Source organism: Rousettus aegyptiacus, unplaced genomic scaffold (genome assembly GCF_014176215.1).
Source record: "Rousettus aegyptiacus isolate mRouAeg1 unplaced genomic scaffold, mRouAeg1.p scaffold_m13_p_1, whole genome shotgun sequence".
NCBI classification, from domain to species: domain Eukaryota; kingdom Metazoa; phylum Chordata; class Mammalia; order Chiroptera; family Pteropodidae; genus Rousettus; species Rousettus aegyptiacus.
The window spans coordinates 57,976,817-58,000,861 of record NW_023416284.1 but is presented as its reverse complement, the minus strand read 5'-3'; the positions used below and the strand labels follow the sequence as shown (position 1 = coordinate 58,000,861).

The window sequence follows — 24,045 nt, the reverse complement described above, 5'->3', positions numbered from 1 at the left end:
AATGATGAAACTCAATAAAAGGACCTTGGGCCAAATGAACCCTTGTCATGTGTAAGGAGACCTGGATTCTATCTTCCTTCCTTCCCTAACCATTCTGCAATTTCATTCAGGGTCTGCACATAGAAAACGAAGGGTTGAATTAAAGATCTCTAGAGTCCATTCTTCTGTATTTCATAGTTTTTGTTAAGTCCTAGATTTTTGCATGGATTTATAAAATGTGCCTCATGGCCGATCTGCTGTTTCTTTTGTAAGAATTCTTTTTCAAGCCAACATTTTCTCTCCATTTCCTGCTTTCCCTGCCTCTCTGTAACCCATTTTGTTGTGTATTCTCACCTGCATTTTAAAATGTGTGTATCTCTCTAGGTATTTGACTTGAATGTATCTCTGAGCCACACAATTGTGAGATAGTTTTGTTCCCTCTCATTTTCATCATGGGTAAGCACTTAAGTCAGGGCTTTTGGTGTGCTGCAGCTATGTAGGAGAGTGACCAACCAGCTTCTCTGTCTCCTTCCCTTTCTGCTTCCTTTTTTCTCTTTCTTCCTTTATTTCTTTCCACCTTTTTTTCTCTTCCATTCTGCTGTCTTCTATTTCATCGTTGATCCCTGATGTCCACCACCATGTCCGTGATTCTTCTTTCATCCTCAAATGTCCAGTGTGGTATCACCGTTTGCCCAGGCTCAGCTGGATACCCCTTTTTTGATGAGGCCTCCAATGCAGGGAGTATTCTTAAGTCCTGTCTCTCATATCTTTGTTGGCCTTGCCCTTCATTATCCTGGGGCTCCCCCTGGTTCAGTTATGCAATAAACATAATTGTGAGCCTTTGTTGATCTCCAGCAATGGTTTAATATGTTAGCTTCCCTGATAATGTGTATATTTTAAACCTGGCCTTCCACAAGTATGGCAAAATACATGAGAAATAAAGAACTAATAGACGAAGATTTTACTAGTCTTTCATTTACTTCTAAATTATTACGTAAAGGTGTCTGCTGATGTCCCTATCTTTGAGCGTTTATGTGTTCGGAGGGGAAGTAATGTAGTATTATGTTGCATATCATTAATTTACTTATTCACTCATATAAGCTATATTTATTGAGTACCAACAAATATAGAGTTTACAAGCTATTTTATCAGTTACTTCCTTTTTTCTTAAAGACATCTTAAGTACTTTCAGTGTGTCTCTTTGTAAATGTGACTTTTCCTCTTTTGCAAGCTGATCTTGTTCTGCCCAGATGTCATCAGGTTTTAAACCGCTACTGGCTAATGTGTGCATCCCTGATAGCATGAACTAATAGAAGCTGAGAGGGTTGAGAAAAAATTGCTCAAGTTCCTCCAGCTCTGAGATTGTTCTTTGTTAGACCAATAAGTTAATAAATCGAGCTTGGACAAATAGTGTACTAAAAATGTTTTTAAGTGTTAATTCTCATTTTAAAGCTAGTCTGATTCAGTTACATATCTTTTTCCTTATTACCTTATTTTATTTTTATAGTCATAAGGAATTGCAACAAGGGTTTCACTTTGTTTTATATTCTCTCTTTAATCTTACACTAAGGAATATCATATCCACAAACCCACTTTGAGTTTTCTGTCCAAAGTGATGCTGATGACCAAGGACAAAATCCAGATTATTTGTAACACTTTCTGTTGTAGATAGTTAACTTAAGAATTTCAAACTTGTTACAGTTGCAAGGAATTTTGGGTTGATATAAGGTAGTCATACAAAACTATATCAAATATTTTTTTCACATAATTTGTGTATGCAAGTTACAACCATTTTTTGTTAATCTACATAAAAGTATCATTGGCAAGTCTAGTTACTTAGTTTTTCTGTCTGAATTTCCAGTGCATTCAGGGAAAAAAATGAGAATCTTTGGTTATAAAAGAGAAAGGATATTTTTCCTTTTGCATGCATGACCAGATTTTACATGTCCAAACCATGACCTTCAGCCCTGAAAGAGAGCAGGACCCAGGGGAAGACTGTAGTACATGCTTTTGGGTACTTGGAAGAAGATTGGCCAGTGGTATATTCCCCACATGGCCCTTCTCTAGAAGTACAGTCATTTCAAAAAGGGTGTGATTTTTAGGTTCAGAAGGAAGGTACTAGTTGGAACAAATGGATTTTTTTAAAAACCATTTTTCATAGCTTGAATGAGTATATTTTTTTGGTACTCTAAATCGCATGAGGAGTACTAGGCTTACTATCTATTCAAAATAAATCCCTAAATATAAGGTTTATGTCCATTACCTTTATAAAGGTTTAAATTTTTTTCAACAGCTAATGAAGAGAAATATTTGGGTATTCAACCAGCCTTCATGTGAGTTTTATTAAATTATTTAATTAATGAAGATTGATATATTCCCCAAGCAAGGAGAAAATATAGCACAGAGGGTATATAAATTATATAAGCCAAAAAAAAAGACATAAATGTTGACAGTTGAATGATATTCTATTTCCCTTTGTCAGGAATCAAAATTTACCCAGAATAGTTGGTTCTCTCTTTTAAATGTTCTCAATATACACTGGGGAAGATATTCTATGGTTTTTCCTACCTGTTCTGATAAGAACCCTTTAGATCCAGACATTACTTCTTCACTTAAACCTTTTACTATGGGAATTTAAATCTAGATTTTTAAATTCTTCTCTCCTGTGAATAAGATGACTATCTGTCTAGTACCACTCTTGTAATAACCAGTTATGTATTTAAGCTCCATTAGGATAATCTTTATGTTTTCTTGTTTTAATTTTTTCTTATGGTCCCAAATTTCTATAACCCATTCATTTATCCTGGCAATTCTCTAGACTACTTTTCATCCTTTCCTATGGGTAAAATATTCTATACACAGATTCTAATAAATGACCAGTGTAGTCCAAAGATAGTAGATAGTATCAGGATGTTAAGAAGAGAGAGGACACTGATATTAGATAGGTCAGCATTTAAACCTGAGTTTGGCCATTTTTTGTCATGTGACCTTCAGAAAGTTCTTCCTGTGAGTCTCCAGGTGATGGAGGTTCCTACTTCAGAAGGTTCCTATGAGGATTAAGATAAAAATGTAGCACCTCACAGGATGCCTGTGCTCTATAGAAAGTGTTCTATAAATGTTAGTTTTTCTTTCTTCTGGTCCTTTTATGGCATGTTTCAAGAACAGAACATTAAAGTATTGTTTAAGTATTATTCTCATGATAGCCATTCTTTGTACATGATAGAGGTTCTGCACCAAGTTCACTGTTTAAGTTGAAGAATTAACTCCAAACTTATGTTTCCATGATGATACCTATGCTTTGACATTTATTGCCATACCACTACGATGTAGTCTAATTATTAGTTTATAAAGACCATATACAGTGGGAAAATTTTACTAACTGCTACTATATTATCCCTCTTCTTCATCATTGGTAGGCTCCATAAGGCGTTCATTCAGTTGCCCTCGGTCTATCTCTTCTCAATCACCTTCCAGTGCGGACATCCGCCCCTTTTCTGCTCAACAGATGATATCAGCATCCCGGGCAACTTCAGGGTCTCGGTCACATTCCTTAAACCGTGCTTCCTCCTATATGAGGCATCTGCCTCATAGTAATGATGCCAGTTCTACTAGCTCTCAGATGGTAAGTCATCTACTTTGCTCATTTGAGATTACAGGAAGCACTGCACTCAGGATTTAGGTGGCAAAGGGATCAGCTGGGAGGACAGATTGAAACTCAGATCTTTTCTATCATTCAACTCATGGTCTCTTGGAATTTGTATTATTCAATATGTCTTAATCTGTAACTTATTCCGGACTCTTAAAATGTAAACTTCAGTATATCACAGAACTCGAGGATGGACACTGAGAATAGCATTTTATTTTCTATTTGTTTATGGAGTTTGATAATTTTATTGAAAATCATTTGAGTAAATATATGATTTTGCAGTGTATTGTGCAATTTTCCTGTACATTTTGGGAAATATGTTGTATGAGAAATTCTCCTTAATGGGACTATTAACTAATAGGTTAAAAAATAAATCACTGATAAATTATCCTTAGAACACTGAAGTACAACATCGATTATGATTTTTGTATATTAAATTAACATATAGTATTTCCTTTTTAGCATGAATCCTAGAGATTCAGTATTGAGGAAGTCAGTGAATTTATTTTGTAACCAGACTTACCTATAGATACTCAAATAGATAGCTCCCAAAAGACCATAGATTTATTTAATTTGTTATTTAATGTGGATAATGTTTCCAAATCGAAGAGTCTGGAGAATATAAGCAGATGAATTTCACTTGGTAACAATGATTTTTTTTTTTTTTTCCTAATCAAGAACTGCCTAAGGTATATGTAACAAATGAAACTTCTAACTAGGAAGTCGTTTTTTAAACACTCATAATATTTTTATTTTAGCACTTTGAGCTAAATAAAATATGACTGTGTGGAAGTTTGAAAGACATTCTTGGGAAATTATAACTATTTACTCTTAAGAATTTAATTCTAAGAACCAACATAAAAAAAAATTTCTTCCTTTTTCAATGTTTTTATTTTCAATTAAAAGTGCATATTTTTACCTAGAAATATCTTTCAGATTATAGTGGCACAATGAAATAAGACCCCCCTCCAAATATCTGTATTCTTTCAAATTTAAGAGTGAGTCTTTGCGGCAACTGAGAACAAAAGAACAAGAAGATGATCTAACAAGTCAGACCTTATTTGTTCTCAAGGATATGAAGATCCGGTTTCCAGGAAAATCAGATGCAGAATCGTTACTTCTGGTGGAAGATGTGAGTATTTAATGTATAGAAAATTCCAAAGAGCTTATACCTTTTTATTCTTTCTTTATATCATGATGTAAATTATTCTCGGCGCTATAATAAACTTAACTGATGTTCTCTTCAACCTCTGCAAGCTTTAAAAAATATGGCAATTATTTTAATTATTATGATTCATGAGCATTGAGATCACATTTATAATCAGCAATGCAAAATATATTTTTCAGTGTACTGTTCTGTTTTAATGATGCAACTGCTTCATCCAGTGAAAATAATTCATATTAAGTAATTATTATCCTTCAGCGATAAAAGAAATATCAAATCAAACCTGCTTTTATAATGATTTAGAAGGATCCGATATGGAATGAACTGTAATGAAAAAAATGGGACCATGGGCATAAAATCTGAATATTATTTGGATGGGACACCCTGAGTGGTTTTGGTCAGATTTTGAAATATTTGTTAATTTGTGTTTTCTTGTTACACACACATTTGCACCACCCAGTGGAACATTCTAAGATGGCAGAGTCCTAAAATTCACATTAAAGTCAATGACTTCTTCTAATTTATAAAAAGGTCCAAGTGATTTAAATATTTTTGGAGAAAGAACATTTCTTCATTCAAAGTTCTATTTTTTCATTCAAACGTCCTTTTCAAGTTGTCGTTACTAGATAATTCCTTAGTAACAGAGCTTTGATTTCTGGTTTCCTTAGGTATTTTTTTTTTTTTTTTCAGAGGCGAAGGCACCATCTAGTGGCCATTTGTAGGATAAAAGCCACAGCTGTGCACTTACCTTTTAACATTACTTTTGTCTAAAGCCCCTGTCTAGAAACAAACGCCAAACAAATAATAATAAAATGACTTTCTTAGTTTAAAAGAAAATCAGTAATGGTAATTTCTATTTTGTAATGATAGTTATAACCAAAACCCTCATATATTATGCATCGAGTTGTTATATATTCTTTTAAAAGTGAAAATGGCTTCTTGTTTTGCAAATGAGCTGCTTGCAATTTGTTACATCAAGGCAAAAGTGATAAAAAAATGACCACTAGCTGTAAAGCATTATGTTAGGTCCGCTTTTATTTACATGTTATCTTATTCAATCAAGTCCTTTTCTAAGTATACCCAATGACTTTATATTAGACATTTTACTTATATTTCTTAGAAATATTTGTAATAACCTTTTTGAATCAGATAGGAGAAAAGAGGTAATCAAAAACTAGAAGTAATATTTGTGGCTAATGTGATTGTTCTATAAGGAACATATATATATATGCTTATGTTATTAATGAAATATAATTAATAATTATATAAGACATGAGATTATTTACTGTATGTTTACTATATGCAGCAAATATTTTAATCTGTTTTCTACAGTATTATTGCTAGAATATACATTCAGAAATTTTACAGATTTGCATAAAAAAACAAAGGGATAATAGAAGTCTAATCATATATAGGCTGTTTTCTAATGTATTATTTAACATTCTGTTATTGTGGGTGATATGGTAAATATAGCCTTTAGAATTAGAATGGAAATCTACATTTCGGGATTTTTTTCCAAATCTTATGTGCCTGAAGACATTTGACTTTCATTCATTAGATTGTGTACTTTTTACAGCAAGAAGAGAAAGTTTTGGATTCTAATGGCTTTTTATGTTAGAAGTCTTTGCACATGCTTTTTATGAGAGTAGACATTCTTTATTGCAAGTAATATTATAGTACTTTTGTTTCACAACTTCATTAATAAAATTGGTTTCAACCTATTTACTTTTTATTTATTACTTTTGAGGAAAATTCTAGGTTAAATTTCTCAATGTTTCTCACAACAGATCATTGATAACTGGAAGTATCATAAAACAAAAGTTGCTTCATATTGGCTCATAAAATTGGACTCTGTAAAACAACGAAAAGTGAGTAATACCCCCAAAACAAGCTTGCCCTTTTGGATTATGTATTAAGCTAGTATCATTAAGCCACATTTACAGTCAAACTATATACATGTTCATTTGTTTACTCATTTCTTCAACAATATTTATTGCAATCTACTATGTTTCAGGCATTGTTCTATAGTCTATGGATAAAAAAGTGAATTAAAATAAAAACCATGGTCTTGTAGAGCTTACAGAAATGAATGGAGCAGGTTTAAGAGTGATAGGAAAAAAAACAGCTAGCACAGGCATTTTTTTTTTTTCTTTTTTTTTAGGCGCAGAAACCCTTGTTTGACTTCACAGATTGCAAGGACCTTGTCAGTTTGCAATCCCTTATTTTTTATTTTTTATGCCTTCATCACTTGGTCTTCCTAGGTGGTCTCCCATCCAAGTACTAACCAGACCCGACCCTGCTTAGCTTCTGAGATCAGACAGGATTGGGCTTGTTCAGGGTGGCATGGGCATAGACCAGGCATTTTTTTCAAGGAATTTAGCTATAGAGGGGAAAGCAAAATGTGGTGGCAGCTAGAGAGGGATGTTCATTAATGACAGATTTTTCTCTAAAGATGAAGAGATTTACAGTTGTTTGTGTGCAGATGAGAATGCTTTATAAGAGAGGAAAGTGAGGTGATAGAAAGTTTTTGAGTAAGTAAACTGGGAAAGTTTGTCTTAACCAGGAGCATTTATTCAAATAGGTGGGACTGCAGAGGCCATGTCAGTGTGGAGGGAAGATGTGAAGGTTTTTTTTCTGATGGGAAGGTTTGGGGAAACAGCACAAGGTGTGTAATAGCTGTGTTGGAGACTGTGTAGGAGAAGGTAGTGGCCAGCAGCCAGAGAGACCCCTCAAATGCACAGCAATATTATTTTGGGGGCTTTATTTTAATATTTTAATATTATTTTAGCAGCTTTAGTGAAGTTGTTGTATTCCTTCATTAATGCAAGCTATTATTTCCCCTTTCTAGGATTTATTGCTAATAAGCTGAAAGTTGACACTGATCAAATGATGATTTTTAAATTATATACTTTCATCTAAGTAAACTGAACTCACCCTTGCATATTAATATATTTAATAAATAATTACTTAATGTTCTGCCATGTACTAAATATTGTGCTACTGTTGAGGAGGGTATAGCAAAGCTGGTAACAGACATAGATTGAAAAACATACTATAAGCCCTGAATATGTTTACCAAATCACTGACGAGGCCTTGATGATTAAAATAAGGAGTTTTTATTAGAATTAGAACCCTGAGTTTCCTCAAGTCTATGTACTTTTTTTGGTAATCTACAAGATAGAATAGTGTAGATAAGTTGCTATTTAAAACAAAATAGTCCAGAAACAGGTTAAGGTATTTATAGCATATTAATACATGATAAATATGACTTTTCAAATCAGTGGAGAAAACATAATTTCCCCTAAATGATACAAAAACAACTGACTACCTATTTATAAGAAAATTAAGTTGGAGCCTTATCTCTTACCATATACAAAAACATAAATTTCAGTTAGACTACAATTTTATATCTAAAAAGAAAATATTAAAAGTTTAAAAGAAAACATAGAAAGATATGTTTATAATCTTAGACTGGGAAACAGCTTCTTAAGAAAGACCCAAAACGTTAAAGAAAAAAAATCTTAAAGAAAAAATAATTCACATATTTGATTACATAAAAACTTAACAGGTGTCAAAAGACATCTTAAACCAAATGAAAAGGCAGAAGCCGTGAGGAGGATGGGGTCGGGATGAGGAAGACAGATCTTTGCAGTGCATGAAGCACAAACTCTAGTGAACCAACATCTCTTATGAATCAATCAACAAAAGTCAAACTATCCTATAAATATTAATAAATGAAATGGTGAGTATATAAAAAGGCTATGTATGAAAAAGACAATTTATGGATTTTCAAATAACCAATTAACATATAAATAGATCTTTGGCCGCACTAATGATGAAGGAGAAGCAAGTAAAAACCATCATATTGACAAAAATTAATAAGACAGATAATATCCAGTGATGGAAATAATGTGGATAAAAGGGCCTTTACTATATATACTGTTAGAGGGAAATACATTCGTACAACTCTGGAAAGGTAATTTGCAGTATCTATTAAAATTACAAGTGTTCATAATCTTAAGACTCAGCAAAACCACTTCAGAATTCTATCCTACAGAATAATATATGAATGTATAAAAGGTTTATGTACATGAGCATTCATTGTACTCTCATTTGTGAAAGAATATTTAAAGCAGCCCAAAATATAGCAATAGATTTATGATTAAATAAATTATAATATATCTATAATATTCAGTTGCCTTAATTTGAGCAGTATTCCGGAATCATAAATCTTAACCTGAGATATAGCACAAGGTTATGATTCATGACATGTGAAACAAACATATATTAGTAAAATAAGCCAAGTTTACTAATTATGAGCGAAGGATACAAGCAATAAGCCACCGCCAAGTGCATGGTTGCTAAGAGTCCGTGTGTTCATCAGCTCTCAAGTGTCCCTTCTCACATACCTGGAGGTATTCTGGGTTCAGAGTGACAAGTGCCAAAACATGTGATTCCCATTGGCAAAGAAGGAGCCTTTCAGTTCGAGGTGGCTTTCATTTATATTCTCCATCAGTCACCCATATAGTCATCTTCTAGCCAGATGAAATAAAAATACCAAGTTTATTTACTATGAGTGTTGTCCCATAGAACTTTTTTCAGTGATAGAAATGTTGTGTATCTGTGATGTTCAATACAGTGGTCACTAGCTACCTATGGCCATTGAGTGAGCACTTGAAATGTGCCTATTTCGACTCAGGAACTGAACTTTTAATTTTAATTAATTTAAATTTAAATAGCCAGATGTGTCTAGTGGCTACTACCTTTGACAGCATTAATGTAGACAGACCTGGGTAGCTTTGTGAATATCTTCTTGGATAAAAACTTTCTCAGTTATCTTCCTGCTGAGGAATTTCATCAAAGGATTTGCAAGGATGTCCATTAAGATCAGCTTTACCTTGAGCATCTCAAAGAGGCAGTGCCTCTGTCAGCTTTTCCCCTTCCTTATACCACTCTAAAAAGTTATCAAGATAGTAAATTAAACAAGTTATACACTATGTATTGTACCATTTTAAATAACCTATGTATATATGCTACTTTAAAAGTACATATCTAGTATTAAAATTTTTTTAAAAAACAGGTAGCAAAAAGCTAAGATAATTTATTTCTGAAGGTAGACTTATTTAGCCGAGGAAAGTAAAGTGGTAATAACATTTAGTGTCAGCTTTCCTTTTGTTTTTGTATATTTCTGCATATTTTTCAGGTTAAAATAATCTTTTTGAAAATATAAGAATGACAGAGGACAGGTATTTCCATGAAGCCTGTCATTCCTCCTCACCTACCCACCTGATATTATTTGTTCCTGTTCTAAATCTTTATGGCCCCTTGTGCTCAGTTGTACTTGTGATCTGCCTTGAGAGGTTTTTATATTAATTTTTTCCACTCCTCTAAAAGCCAGGGCATGTGTCTTATTTTGTAGTTACCTATAGGAGGCTTTCTGTAAACATTTGTTAAGTTGATTCAGTTCTAGACTCTTTTATGAACCCTGTCAATAGCGAGCTAACTTCTTTCTGTACTCTTCTTTCTTTACTAGCAATATGTGTTTATTTGAACAGCAACAACAAATTAAGACAATGCTATTCTGTTTTTTAACATGTGATGTGAAAAGGTCTGATGAATGTTGTATGGGATAATCAAATGATGTGTGTGAATAGTATTAATATTTGTGAATTGGAAAAAATTATTTCATATTTTAGGGTTGTTAGGCTCAATCGGGTTTATAAATTTCCAGTAAAAATAAATGCTTGCTTATAAATTTACTGGCAATTACTCATACTAATGTTTCTACTTCTGTACTGATTTACTCTACTAATATTTGGAGTGAATTATCTTTGTGTAATCCTTTCCTCTAGTTCTCAGATATGCAACTATATCTCTGTATTTATCTGTATTTATCAAACACTCATGTTAAGAGAGTGGAAGCCTAATGTGAGGGGCCATGATTTTTATTACAACTTTTGTACCTATTTACTGTTTCTTTGAGCCCCTTTATTTCTTCTTCTGTTTTGGCATAAATCAAAAGTACTATATTTCCTTTGTGCTTATAAAAAGTAATAAGATATCCCATCTCCAATACAAAGCTTGCTAAAGTCCCGTAATTTGCACTACCCAGTTACAAGTTATTCTTCTACACAGGTAATTTAAAAGACAATTCTATTTTTTGGAAGGTGAATTCTTAGCTCAAATTTGGACTCTCAGAGAAAATAAAGGGCTGATCTTAACTAGAGCAAGTTCATCTGGCAAAGTTGCCTACTGCCATAGAGGCCCTGAAAGGTGGCTAAGGGATGCTAGGCTTAGGGTCTGATAAGAAGGGGGAGCCCAATATTTACACAAGTGCAACTTATTTGTAGCAATTTTTCTTGCAATGGTCATGATCACTGTGTTTTCTTTTCTTTCCTTGACCATGTTATTCCTTAAGAGGAAAAAGAAGCAGAGGGTAACTTTCAGCAGCGTTCGTGCTGTGCTGACATCCTTCCCCTTACTGGAAGGGTAATTTAAGAGCTTGGATCCATGAGTAATTATTTGAATAATAAGGAAGAAATTTTTGTAAAACTTCTTATTTTTGTAAAATTAACCTTACTAAATTTATGGTTTCTTTCACCCTTATTCACGAAAAGAAACAACAAATATACACATCATGAATGCAAATCATAAAGCCAGCCAACAATGGAGGTACTGAGCTTTAACATAAATGATGATTTTTTAAAATTGTGATTAAAAAAATGTTATATTCATGTGATGAATAGCATTAGAATAAAAAAATACTTTGTTCACATAATCAATAGCATTGGAATAAAGTAAAATACTTAAAATTCATCCCATATAGGAAAAGTATGAAGATATGGTACGGAATAATAATTGGGACAAACATATAGTTGATTTTATTTGAGTATATCATATTTATAAATAGATAATATAGTACACATATATATTGTAAATGTATACGTGTACTATATAATAATATATAAATAATTTTCTTGACCTTTTTTCAGATGAAATCAGAGGTAAAGTGGGATCAGAGAATGACTGACTGAAATATATATATATATATATTTGGCATCAAGAGAGCTAATAATGTGTTGAAAAGTGCATTGAAGAAAATTTTAAACCTTTATATGTTGACATTAAACTATAGGGGCAATATTAGATAGTGGAAAGAGGTACTGGACCTGCCATCATTTGGACTGGGGGTTGATACCGCCTTTTCTTTACTTGGAGCCGGTAGCTTCTCAAAACTTCTTTGAGATTTGTAACATGAAGTATTGGAAGGATCTTGTGAGGAAGTGAAATATCGTGTGAGATGGTGCTCCAGGCTTAGAAGGTGTAAAATTCAGGCTGAATATATATATATATATATATATATATATATATATATATATATATATATATATATTTTTTTTTTTCTACTATGGATCCTAATGCCAGGCTGTTTCTCTGAGGTATTTTATTTTACTAAGAATTCTTCATACGAAGAATTATTTTATGTAGAATATGTAGAAATGAAGTAAAAAAATGGTCTGTTGGGTTGTAATATAGTGACCATTTATTTAACCGTCTATTTGTAACCTGTACTATTGCTTTATAAAACTAGAAACTACATCCAAGAAAACAAAAAGAAACCTAGAAATGTGGATCAGCCCTGAAATGTAGAATTAGATAAAAGTTACCCATTTAGAAGGCCAAGGACTTAATTTTCTGTAGATGTGGCTAAATCAGATCTATCCTTCGGGCTGTGATAAGTCGATAATTATCGGAAGGCTGTGTCAGTTCAGCAGACAGAAGACAGAATTAGCAGCGAGAGATTTTTAAGAGATAGCACCCAAGGAAAATAAAGAGAGTTTGAGTAAGCAGAAAGCCTTTAGACTGCAATATATGCCTGACACCTGCGAATGGAAGGCAGGAGGTTTGACTTCAGCGAAGTTCTGAGAAAGCTTGTCAGGTTGATGGGGAGCCCAGAACAACGATTACCTGTTAAAAGGATCAAACTGGGCAGAAATAGTCCCTCTCTGGTATCCCGACCATGCTTGATCTTTGGCTGGGAGCAGTCTGGGACAGCATAAGCTTGGCTTGAGTGTTGCAGTGGATCATGAATGAGCAAGCTGTCAGTTAACTGTGCTCTTGGAAGCAAATTGATTCCAATGGCATGTCTCCATGGCTACCACAAAGGCTGTGTGGGATGTGACTTATTTTGACAAACATTTATCGGTAGCCAATTTTGTACAAAAACTATGGTAGGCCCTTTTGAAGATTTGGAGAGTTGTTTCTTCATTTATTTATATGCTATTCAAACATGCATTGAAGAATATTAATTGAGAGTCTACCACACCCAGGGCACTAATCTAGGTGTGGAATGCACAGACTCATTTAAATCTCTTAATTCCATTTAGAGACATTGTTGCAATATGTATCTCACTTTTCCTGTTCCAGGATCCAAACATTTGCTGTTGCTCATTAGAATGCCATAAAACTCTTAAGATTAAAATGCTTGCTATACACACAAACTCTTCCACATGCCTCATTTCAAATTTTCCTTAATGGGTATAAAATTTAAAGGTCAAAGATATGGAAATTAAATACTGAAAAGAGTCCTCACAGGTGAAAATGGAAATAGCTAATCTTACTTAATGTCATGTTGTGGTAACTCCACACTTACCTAATTTAGCCTTCTGCCAAGAATGCAGTTGCTTTATATAGTTTGTAAGGAATATATATGAAGTATGAAAATATTGCAGTGTTAGTGGTTTGTGAAGAATGCCAAATTTGCTGAAAAGTTTGTTTTCTGATATGATACCTAGACAACACTAAGATTGGGGATAACAAGAAATAAAGTTGTACTATATTTGCATTTATTTTATGGTTCTAGGAGACCCTTGTTTATTAAGTATTTTTCTAAATGGCCATTTCTTTTTAACCTACTGTGGTTGCCTCAGCATGAATTTTGATATTATTTTCCATCTCTTTTTCATTTGGGCGGACATAGATGCTGTACAGAGCTTTTAGTTTTGCATCAGCAAAGATGTCTTTACCCTATAGCCGTGGTTGTTCCATGCATCATTAGTACAGCATGTAGTAATTTTAATGTTATTTCTAATCCTCCTTCACCTCATGCCATTATTTTAATTTAGGACCAACTGTTCAGCCATATGGAGCAGTTCATCATTCAACATCTGTATGTTCTTGTAAAATACAAATTTGTCTGTGTGCTTTATTTCATATAGAAAAGACAGATCATTCCATTTTATTAATGTTTCCATTGACTGAATCTGCCATTTACTTTTTTTTTCCCCCTTGGAGAGCTTAATGTTGAATTGTGATGCTTTTAAAAGTCATAATGTCAGGAAATGGATATCTATATTCTGTAAGCTTGTCTCACTCGAATCCACAGGTAAACACAAAAGACATCTTGATGGTCATTTGTTTTTGCATTTCACAAATTATTTATCTTCCACCCATTTTATTCTAACCCCAAAGCACCCAGAAATTCAAAATAGCATTACAAAAGGACTGGCACTGATTTACCTCACTCCGGTCTGATTTCTTGTCTGCCTGTTCTCTGCCTTCCTGAAATTATTCAGTGGGTGTTTTTCTAAAGGCGCAGTCTTTGTCTCTCTGTCTATATAGCCTTCTAAACAAACCAGCCCCTACTGCAAGGCCCTGATGGAAGGGCTGCCTGAGCAACCTTGTTTATGCACATCAACTCCATCCTTCTTCCCAAGTATTACTTGACTAGGGGTGAATTTGAACCTAAGAAGAGACAATTTGATTCTCTTTTAGGATTTTTCTGTCTGCACCTAGACAGATCAAATTAATTAAGAGGTGTTGGATAGTGGTTAAGAGCATAGGTCTGACTACATAGCAGTCCATACATTAGCTGTGTAATCTTGGGTAAGTTACTTATCTGTTCTATACCAGAGTTTTCTCATCCATAAAATGAGATTGAAAATATTTTCAAAACCAAAACATGTTTATTAACCTTTAGGCAGCAATATCTAATCAACCCGAACTCATTTGGTGACAATGACTTGACAGGAAGTTATATTAATTTTGTCTTTCTCTTGGTTTGAATATTTACGTGTTTTTTCCTGCAGAAATAGTAATGTATAGGATTGTGAAATCTAGCCTCAGGATATTTGGAAAGTGATTATGGACCAATTGTATCTGCCTAATGTTTTTGTTTTGAGGATTAAATGAATTACTATATGTAGAAGTGCTTAGAAAAGTGCTTGGTCCACAGTAAGCACTCAGTAAGCGTTAGCGCTGATTCTCTCCTTGTCTGCATAGGTTACACTTTCTTGCAGGAACAATTTCACTAAGACAAACACCCACTAAGTTCTAGATCTGTTTGAGCCTTGGGGACATGTTAAGTTTATTACCAAGATGGGGATAATTCCTCCTTTTATGTATATAACAGTCTTCCTTAAATAAATGGGAAATTAAAATAAAGTGAGGTGTCACTAATAGGGAAGATCATAGAATAGTTTAGTGGCAGGCAAAAGTCTCCCTGTAGAAGTGATGCTTGAGGTAAGATATAGAAATTCACCAGAAAAAAAATAGGTGAAGGCTGTTCCAAGGAGAGGAAAGATAAGTGAAGGAGAGATGAGGGATTTGATTTCTCGTTCCTTTGTTCGCATGTTCTCATGCCCTCCAAATTACAGGTCTCCCGAACCCACTCCTCTCCCTAGGACCAGAGCTTGCCTCCTCGGGGGGATTCCTTGAAAACTAAAGACAAAGAGAAGCAAAGAAGAATGTATATTCCCAGTGTAGTGTTCTGGAAAAGAAGGGCCAAGTTCCTGGGCTTCCTAGACCATGCTAGTCTCACCAATGTGGGAAATCACTCCCAGGGAGAGATGCTTGGTGAGGCACAAGAGGCCTGAAGGTTCATCCATCTCCATATTGGAGGAAATCTTAGGAGTGGGGCAGGACTCCCCACCCTAACTCCCTGGCCTCTTTCTGAAGTTGCTGCTTTTAGTCTTGTGTGGCCTAGTACTTTTAAAATTCCCTCCAAATTAAGAATAAAACATATCCAGAGTAGTAGCCACGAGAGTCTCCTCTAAGTAATGCACCTAGTACAGTGTTTGGCACAGAGCTGGCAGCCAACATATGTTAGTCACCCTTTTCTTTGGTTCTTGTATATCATATGTATCATATACAAAAAGAAATAAATGAATAACCTCTAATCTCAAATGCTCACTTTAAAGTTAAATAATTATTTAATAAGTGTGAAATTAAGATAATGTGAAAATTGCCAGCATCATTAATACTTTTTAATTTTATTATGTAGAACACATATTTATTCTGGAGACCAATTTATGGATTATCTTGGCTACTTTTTAAATTCTTCCTGTGTTCTAACTTTTGATCTGCTGTTATTCACTAATTTATAGAAAGTAGAAAAGAAAATTGGAAAGAGAAATAATTTAAATTTATCGCTTACTGCCAGTGTTGATTCTTATATCACATCAGTCATGGGTACTGCTTTCTACATTCAGAAATAGAAAGAGTTAAACTAATAGCTTAAGAGAAAATTGTTTAAAAAAAAAAAAGTGCAAATGAATGCCCAGTATGAATATTATATCAGTATTATTGTGAATAATTCATCTTAAACTTTAAAAAAAAATCCTCTTTGTGATTAAGCATTTGTTATCTGTAATAACGAACTTTTCCAGGACAATTTTTTCGCAAATCACTTTATTAGAGGTTTCATTCTCTCTCATTCTCTTCCTCACCACCTACTGTAGGATTTCCAGTACTGTTCACAATAAAAAAAGCTGAAACAGGGAGAGAAAGAATGATGCTGCTTACACAATTCATTGTGAGAAGCTGCAGTTGATATTCTTCTATAAATAAAATATTATTTTGAAAATTTTTTATAAAGCTTATTTTTAAAGATGTGTTTATTTTAAATTTGCCTTGTTCTGAGATAACTAATATCACTTCTTTAAATACATGTTTTTTGAAGAGAAACAAATTAAATTATTTTACCTGCTTCCAATTGTCCATACATTTATACCTATTGAGAGAAATCATATCTTCCCTCAGCCTTTATGTCTACAAGTCTTTTTCTCTTTTCACCTCTTACTCTCATATTTATAGGTAGTTCCTTTAATTAGATAAATAAAAAGTGAAAAATCTACTGTGGTGAACTGAAATTAGAATAACTGTGTTTATTGGTATTTACTTTTTTAGTTTTAAGAGTTTCATAGGAAATGATCTGCATAAGTATTAAATATGTGTGAATTAGACACAGTAGGTTTTTGGATTTTTTAGAACCTCTAGAATTCTGTCCAGAATTAGTAGTCCTTGTTTCATGAATCTCTCTCATTGTTTGTCTGTATATAACTTGCTTTTATTTAGTGTTTTTAGTGTCATTATACCATTTGTGAAGCCAACAAGCAAAACAAAAGACGGGATCTTTGCAATAATCCATTAACTAACCAAATGACTCCCCTCCATCTTCCTGGCTCCCATGTTTCAAGTAGCCATTTTTTTGAATTCATGATTCATCAGTTCTTTGCTTTCTTTCTTTATTCTTATTTTATCAAGGTATTCCTTATAAGTATTTTAAAAATTTTGTTGTTTTTACTTGCATTAAAAGGGTTTTATATGGTATGTAATCCCTGGTGTGTATTTTTTTTAACTTACCATTATATTGCTAAGATGTGCTCTCTTACTGTGTGTTGTTGTATGCTGTTTATTTTGAGTATTTTATAATATTCCAAAGGAGTGAGTTTACTTTTTTACTGTTTACTTTTTCACCGTCTCGTTAATGGAGAGTTAGGTTGCTTCCAGGTGTGTACAATTGTGAACGGCCGTTTGAATATTCTTTTACCTGCCTGTTGTTTTTAACCTATGAGTTTCTCTTAGGAATAAAATTGCTGTGTCATAGAGTATATGAATTTTCAGCTTTAGGAAATAATACCAAGATATTTTCCAGAGCAACTGTGCCATTTGTTCTCCCACAACGTCTAAGACACCCCGTAGATCCCTGTCTCTCTAGCACTTAGCATTATCAGACTTTCAATTTTTGTCAATTAAATGGACTTGAAATGATATCTTATAGGCTTAATATTTATTCCTTATGTTTATTGGGAGTGTCTGTTTCCTTTTTTGTGAAATTCCTGTTCACGTATTTTTGTCAATTTTTTTCTATTGAGTTGTTGATGTTTGTTTATATTAACGATTTGTTAGGTATTCATTATATAGTCCTGATACTAATCTTTTGCTGGAATAGGTATATGTTTTGAATATATTTTCTCAGTTTGTAATTTGATCTTTTATTCTCTTTAAGATATCTCTTGATGGCCAGAAGTTCTTAATTTTAATATAATCAAAATCTATTAATCTTTTATGGTCTGTACTTTTTTGTGACTCAAGTAACCAAGGTCTAAAAGATATTAACCAGTACTTTCCACTAAGATATTTAATGATTTATTTTTTAAACGTAAGATCTTAATCATTCTAGAGTTAAGTTTTATTACTTGAGTGAAGATTCAATTTTATTTTTTAAATAATTTTTTATTTTTCTATTACGGTTGACATGCAATATTATATTAGTTTCAGGAATACAATGTAGACATTTATGTAACTTAGGAAGTGATCATCCCAATAAGTCTAGTACTCATCTGACACCATAGTTATTACCATATTATTGACTATATTTCCTATGCCATACTTTACATTCCTATAACTATTTTGTAACTACCAACTTGTACTTAATCTCTTCTTCTTTTTTCACTCATATTCCTAACCCGACTCTCACATGGCAACTATCAAAATGTTCTCTGTATCTATAAGTCTGTTTCTGTTTTGTTCATTTATATTGCTTTTTAGATTCCATGTATAAATTAAATCGTATAGTATGTGTCTTTCTCTGACTTATTTCACTTAGCATAATATCAACTTCATTTTTTTTTTTTTAATTACCATGGGAGGGTGGCTCCATAGTGTAGTGGTTAGCACGTCTGCTTTACACGCAGAAGGACCACGGTTTGCACCCCAGGTGGAGCCACGGACCATACCCCGAGTGCTCCAGGCCCCGGGTGCACTAGGCCCTGGGTGCACTAGGCCCTGGGTGCATGCTGAGAGCATGTGGGAGGAGACGCCCTGCCTTCAGAGATCCAGTCCTTAAGGAGAAACAGCAACGTCCATGGGTCCGGGGTGGAAGTTGGGGGGGAGGGGCGGAGAGTTAAAGAGGGGAGAAAAAATTACCATGGGAAAAAAATTTCCATTTATTGATTTGATTTAATTTAATTTTAATCTTTTCTTACTACAGTGGTCTGACTTGCCATCTGTGCCATATACCAAAGTTTCATGAATGCATGGAGTTATTTTTAAACTTTTTATTCTGTGCTTTTGTTCAATTGTGTGTGTGCGTGTGTGTGTGTGTGTGTGTGTATTCATCTTTAAATGTTTTCATCTTTGAACACATACATACACTTAGATTTTGAAATGCTTTGGTTTTTCCACTAGGTTTTGGATATAGTGAAAACAAGTATTCGTACAGTTCTTCCACGCATCTGGAAGGTATCTGATGTCGATGAATTAAATTTATATCGGATTTTTAACCGGGTTTTTAATCGCCTACTCTGGAGTCATGGCCAAGGACTGTGGAACTGTTTCTGTGATTCAGGGTAAGTTCTGAGTTATCTTTTATTATTGTCATTTTAAATATTTTAGTTATAGAGGTAGCTCAGTAAAATGGTTGGATTTCTTTAATGATCTTTTAACATATGGACTTTTTACTCTATGTAATTTTTAGTACTCTACTATAATTTATAGCAGTTAAACTAATTTAAATGAGATAATGAATATAAAAACACTACCACCTAACTAATTTGAATTCAGTGGAGAGAAGATAGTGTTAATTAATTTTTTAAAAACCCTCAATATCCTTAAGGTTCTTCCACTGTTGCTTTTATGTAGCAGACTTCCAAAATTATGGCTGTACACCTGCTCCTCTCCAAATTTTCAGTCCTGCCAAAGTTGTCGTGACTCATTATCATTTTAGCCTCAAGATATCTAAAAAGAAAAGTTTCATAGCTCTCTTTTATTCAGAAATGGACTTCCTTTAATCTTTTGGACTTCTCTTAATCCTATTGTTATTTCCTCAATTATACAAGTTTGATATCTTAGGGGCATTTACATCTTTCCTTGCCTTCACTGTCTTTAGTCAATCATTTGCTAAATCCTGTTAGTTTTTCTGTCATGGTCCCACTATGGCTACTCTAGATTGTTTTTCATTGTTCTTAATAATTATCAAGTACTTACTACTGTATTAAATACATTTAGAGATACAAAGTTGAATCTGATATAGATCCTGCCCTCCAGAAAAGTGATATTAGCTAACACAATACAACTTACTATGTGCCAGTCATAGTTCTAAATGCTTTACATGTATTAAGTGATTTAATCCTCATAACATCACTTTGAAGCAGGTTATCTCATTTTCTCCATTTTATAGACAAGGAAACTGAGAAACAGGTACATGCTGAGGACCTAGTGCAAGTGGGATTTGAACTCTGGCCCCAGAGTTCATGATCTTAACCAAGAACCTCTGCTATCTCTACTAGACAAAATAAGATATATACAAAGTAATGATTATAAAAGAGACAGAGATAAAGTATAGGATTTCAGAGAGTAAAAGTCTTTTTGATAAGAAGGGCTAGGTGAAATTAATAGATTTCTAGGCATTTTTGCCTTTGATTTTTTGTTTTCCTTTTCTATCTTATTGTCAGGGTCATTTCCTAAAATCTGTAGTGATTTCTCTTATTTATCATTAAAGACTAGACTTCTTATCTAGAGTTACAAGACTCTCTAATGTGCCGGTTCTTTCTTATTTCTACAGTCTTCTCTCACATTACTCTCTAACTTGAACTCTGTTCCAGAAAAACAAACTCATTGTTTTTCAAATATCTTAAAAGTGTTCCCTTTTCATCCTCTGAGCTGCTGAAGTCATTAAGTATCTGATTGGGTAGCTTCCAAACGCCATTCCTCCAATCCCCTCTGCATTACTGAAACCCTGTGCAAAGACTCAAACTGTACACTTCTTTTGTGAAACCTTGCAGACTATTGTAGTCTGAAATGACCTCTGAATGGCCTCCATTTAATGTTCTTGTCATCTAGCACTGAATCAGTCAGTCATATCATTTGCAGACTTATTTTCACCACCATAATTTTCCTCAGCCTCCATTCACCAACAGGAAGAATTCCTAAGGTGCTCTGGGTTGTGATAAAATCTGATAATAATCTCGGCTATAAATTATTTATACAAAGACTTAAGTGAAACGTTTGAACTGTATTCCATGCCCCTTAGTTGATGTAGTTTTCTCAATGCGAACTCGTGAATGGAATTTTTGTCTGTTTGTTGATCCGTTGGTTGGAATGCCATATATGAATTCCAGCTACTCTCTACCAATGAAATCAGTGAAACAGTCTGCTACTGAAATTGGTGCTGGTGGCCTCGAGACCCTAAAGATGCTCATACACTTTATGAGCATCTTTAGGTGGTTCTTTGTCTTTAGGGATCCTCTTCCCTGAACTATTTTGGTAACGTACACTAACTTGATTAAAATGCTTTTCTTTTGTTCCTGGCACAGTACTCCTCTGATTTTTTTTTCTGATGGTATTTATTACTACTAATAATAAGAATGAGAGTTAACATTTATTGAAATATTAACAAGTGCCTGACATTTTACATAGTAAATATTTTTTAAATTAATTTAAAAAATTTTTAAATTACAGTTGGCATTCAATATCAGTTTCAGGTATATAGTATAGTGGTTAGACATTTATGTAACTTATGAGGTAATCCCTCTGATAAGTCTAGTATGCACCTGACACCATACATAGTTATTGCATACATATTAAATATTTTTATAATCACCACTATGAAATTTTGAGTAATCACTCAATTATTATTATTCTCGAGGTATTAATGAGAAAATTGAAGCATAAAGAGAGTATATAACTTGCTCATAGTAACTAGGTGATCCTGAATTTAAACCCAGGTTGTCTGAGTCAAGAACCCAAGCTCTTAACTCTATATTTTATTGACTTCCCTGAAAGCAGCATTGCCAGTGGTTGCCAAGTTTGCTTTATTGCAAGTCCATAGCATGAGCCAAATCTCCAGGCTGTTGCACCTGGGCAGGTGGAGCGAGCGTAGCAAGAGTAGCTTCGAATCCAATTTGACCTCCACTCTCCATCCATTTCTTTAAAAACTTGGTAGTTTGTAGAGGTGAGTTGAATACCAGATTTTATTTTGCAGGTTTGCAAATGAGTTTCATAGGTTTCTTCAGTTTAACGAGGTCACATGGTATTATGTGTGTTTGATTCTCAGTTTATACCCAGAATAGTTCTACTTATCTTTGGATCATGTGTGGTCAATATATATTCATTTATTGAATATATATTCATTTATTCAATATATATTCTTTGCCTTGTCTAGTAATCAGGGTAAAAATCTACTCTTAATTCAGTTCTAAAAGAAAGATTTTAATAAAATGTGCAGCTATCATTTGTTTAGGTATAAAATCTCGGACAAATATAATCCAAATAACTCTGGGTTACCTTGATTTTTACCTTTACCTGTCAACACCTAAATAATAAAAATAAAAAAGAACATTGCCTGTCCACATTCAGAAATATCGAAAAATATTGTGGATCTTTGTGGTAGGTTTCTTTAGAATTGGCATAGGAATTTTCCCGATGCATCACACAGAAAACACCTTCATCCTTCTCTGTTGTTCTTCCAAGCTGCTGAAGTCCATGCTCAGTGACTCTTTGTATCACGTACAGTCTCCTGGGATTAGGATGCCCCATATTCCAAATGTATTCTCTCCAGGGGAATAGCTCTTGGGATTATCCATCACGTTTACTGGTATAGGAGTAGTCTAGGTGCTATGGGACTCAAACTAGACCTAAGAGCTCAAGAAATGTAGCCAAGGAAATAACGCTTCCGCTGAGATTTGCAGGAAGAGGAAGAATAGGAGTTTGCCAGGTAAAGAGGAGAGAGGAGTCAGGGACTAGGATGGGAGAAGAAATGCTTTATTTGGAAAAGCTCTCTCTACTCAAAACCCTGATATCAAAACCCCAAAGAAGAAAATTTGGTTTGGATCTTTTGCCAAATGAATTTGCTTGTGGAATTTTGTCACAGAAAAGCAGCCTTTTTTTTTTTTTTTTTACTCCTTAGGCAAGAGGAAATTGTAAGGATTGTTCTAAGGCAGTCTTCTTCTAGGCTGAATTGTATGTCTACTTGAAAATGTATGCATAACATGTAGACTAGTTAAAATGATGTGACTCTTATTGTTCTCACATCACTTTCAATTCAGTGTGTTGTTGTTAGTACTCTTTAGCGCCTTAATCTTTCTGTTGCTGATTATCTAGCTGGTATAGTCCAGATTTTTTTTATCTTCCCTTCTCCCTTCTTGTATTTCGGGCCACTCAGTCATCCATATGGACTTTTACCAGAGAAGAGAAAGAAATAAATTAGTTTCGCTTTTTAGATAACTGCCTTATTAAATGTTTTAATGAGAAAGGAGATGAAAATTATTGGATTACTGGATTGTGTGAAGCTTTTCAAGTCTTGGGATTTCATTAATAATTTCCCCTTTGTTGCCAGAGGTATTCAGTATTATGTATCTTGTTGTTTTATTACTGAAAAAAATATCATTTAAAGCCCTTTCCTTTCATATTTCTTTGTGGATTAGGGAGTACTAGGAAGAAAATTTTAATCATTTAATTTTCCTTTTCTAACTCATGGATTTTGGCCCTTCCATTTCCTTGGAATTTAGAGTCAGAAAGCAGATAGATAAGCCCCTGGGTTCTCTGATAAAAACACTGATATTTTTAATTATTTCTACGTTCTTTTACCTTCTTAAAAATGTTGTGTTAGTATTGAAAATTAAGATTCTGTAGTGTTATAGAGGCATTTCACATTTACTCAGCTTCACCAGGTAGTGGGTAGGAGCTGGGGGATTCAATTCAAAGGGCAGCTTTCCTTTGCGCAGAGGAGTTGCCATTAGCCTAGTACCAGGCGAAGCAAGTCCTGTTCATTTTCTTTGCTCTTTACAAGGGTTTTGATGTGCTGATACTCAAGTATAGATAATAGAGTAGAATGTGGTTTTTGGCCAATAGTGGTGAACATGTACATCAAAAATAGGTAAAGAACCTTGATTCATATGTTCGTTTAAAATATTTAAGGAAGAATGAAAGAGCGAGAAGCTAAAGCTGCTCATGTTGTAACTCACATATTATTCAG

The 24,045-nt window shown here is 33.8% G+C and overlaps 1 protein-coding gene and 1 pseudogene across 2 annotated transcripts in view; one reads left to right on the top strand and one right to left on the bottom strand.

The window, feature by feature from the left end:
• TTLL7 (tubulin tyrosine ligase like 7) overlaps positions 1–24,045 on the top strand; it is a 121,013-nt gene that overhangs the window by 80,474 nt on the left and 16,494 nt on the right. For both annotated transcript variants that reach the window (XM_036235616.1, XM_016146098.2), the window contains exons 16-19: positions 3,396–3,601; positions 4,623–4,757; positions 6,578–6,658; positions 19,260–19,420. In XM_036235616.1, coding sequence (XP_036091509.1) covers positions 3,396–3,601; positions 4,623–4,757; positions 6,578–6,658; positions 19,260–19,420 — 583 coding nt within the window. The remainder of the gene's footprint in view (positions 1–3,395; positions 3,602–4,622; positions 4,758–6,577; positions 6,659–19,259; positions 19,421–24,045) is intronic.
• Positions 7,027–7,145, bottom strand: LOC118605367 (annotated as a pseudogene).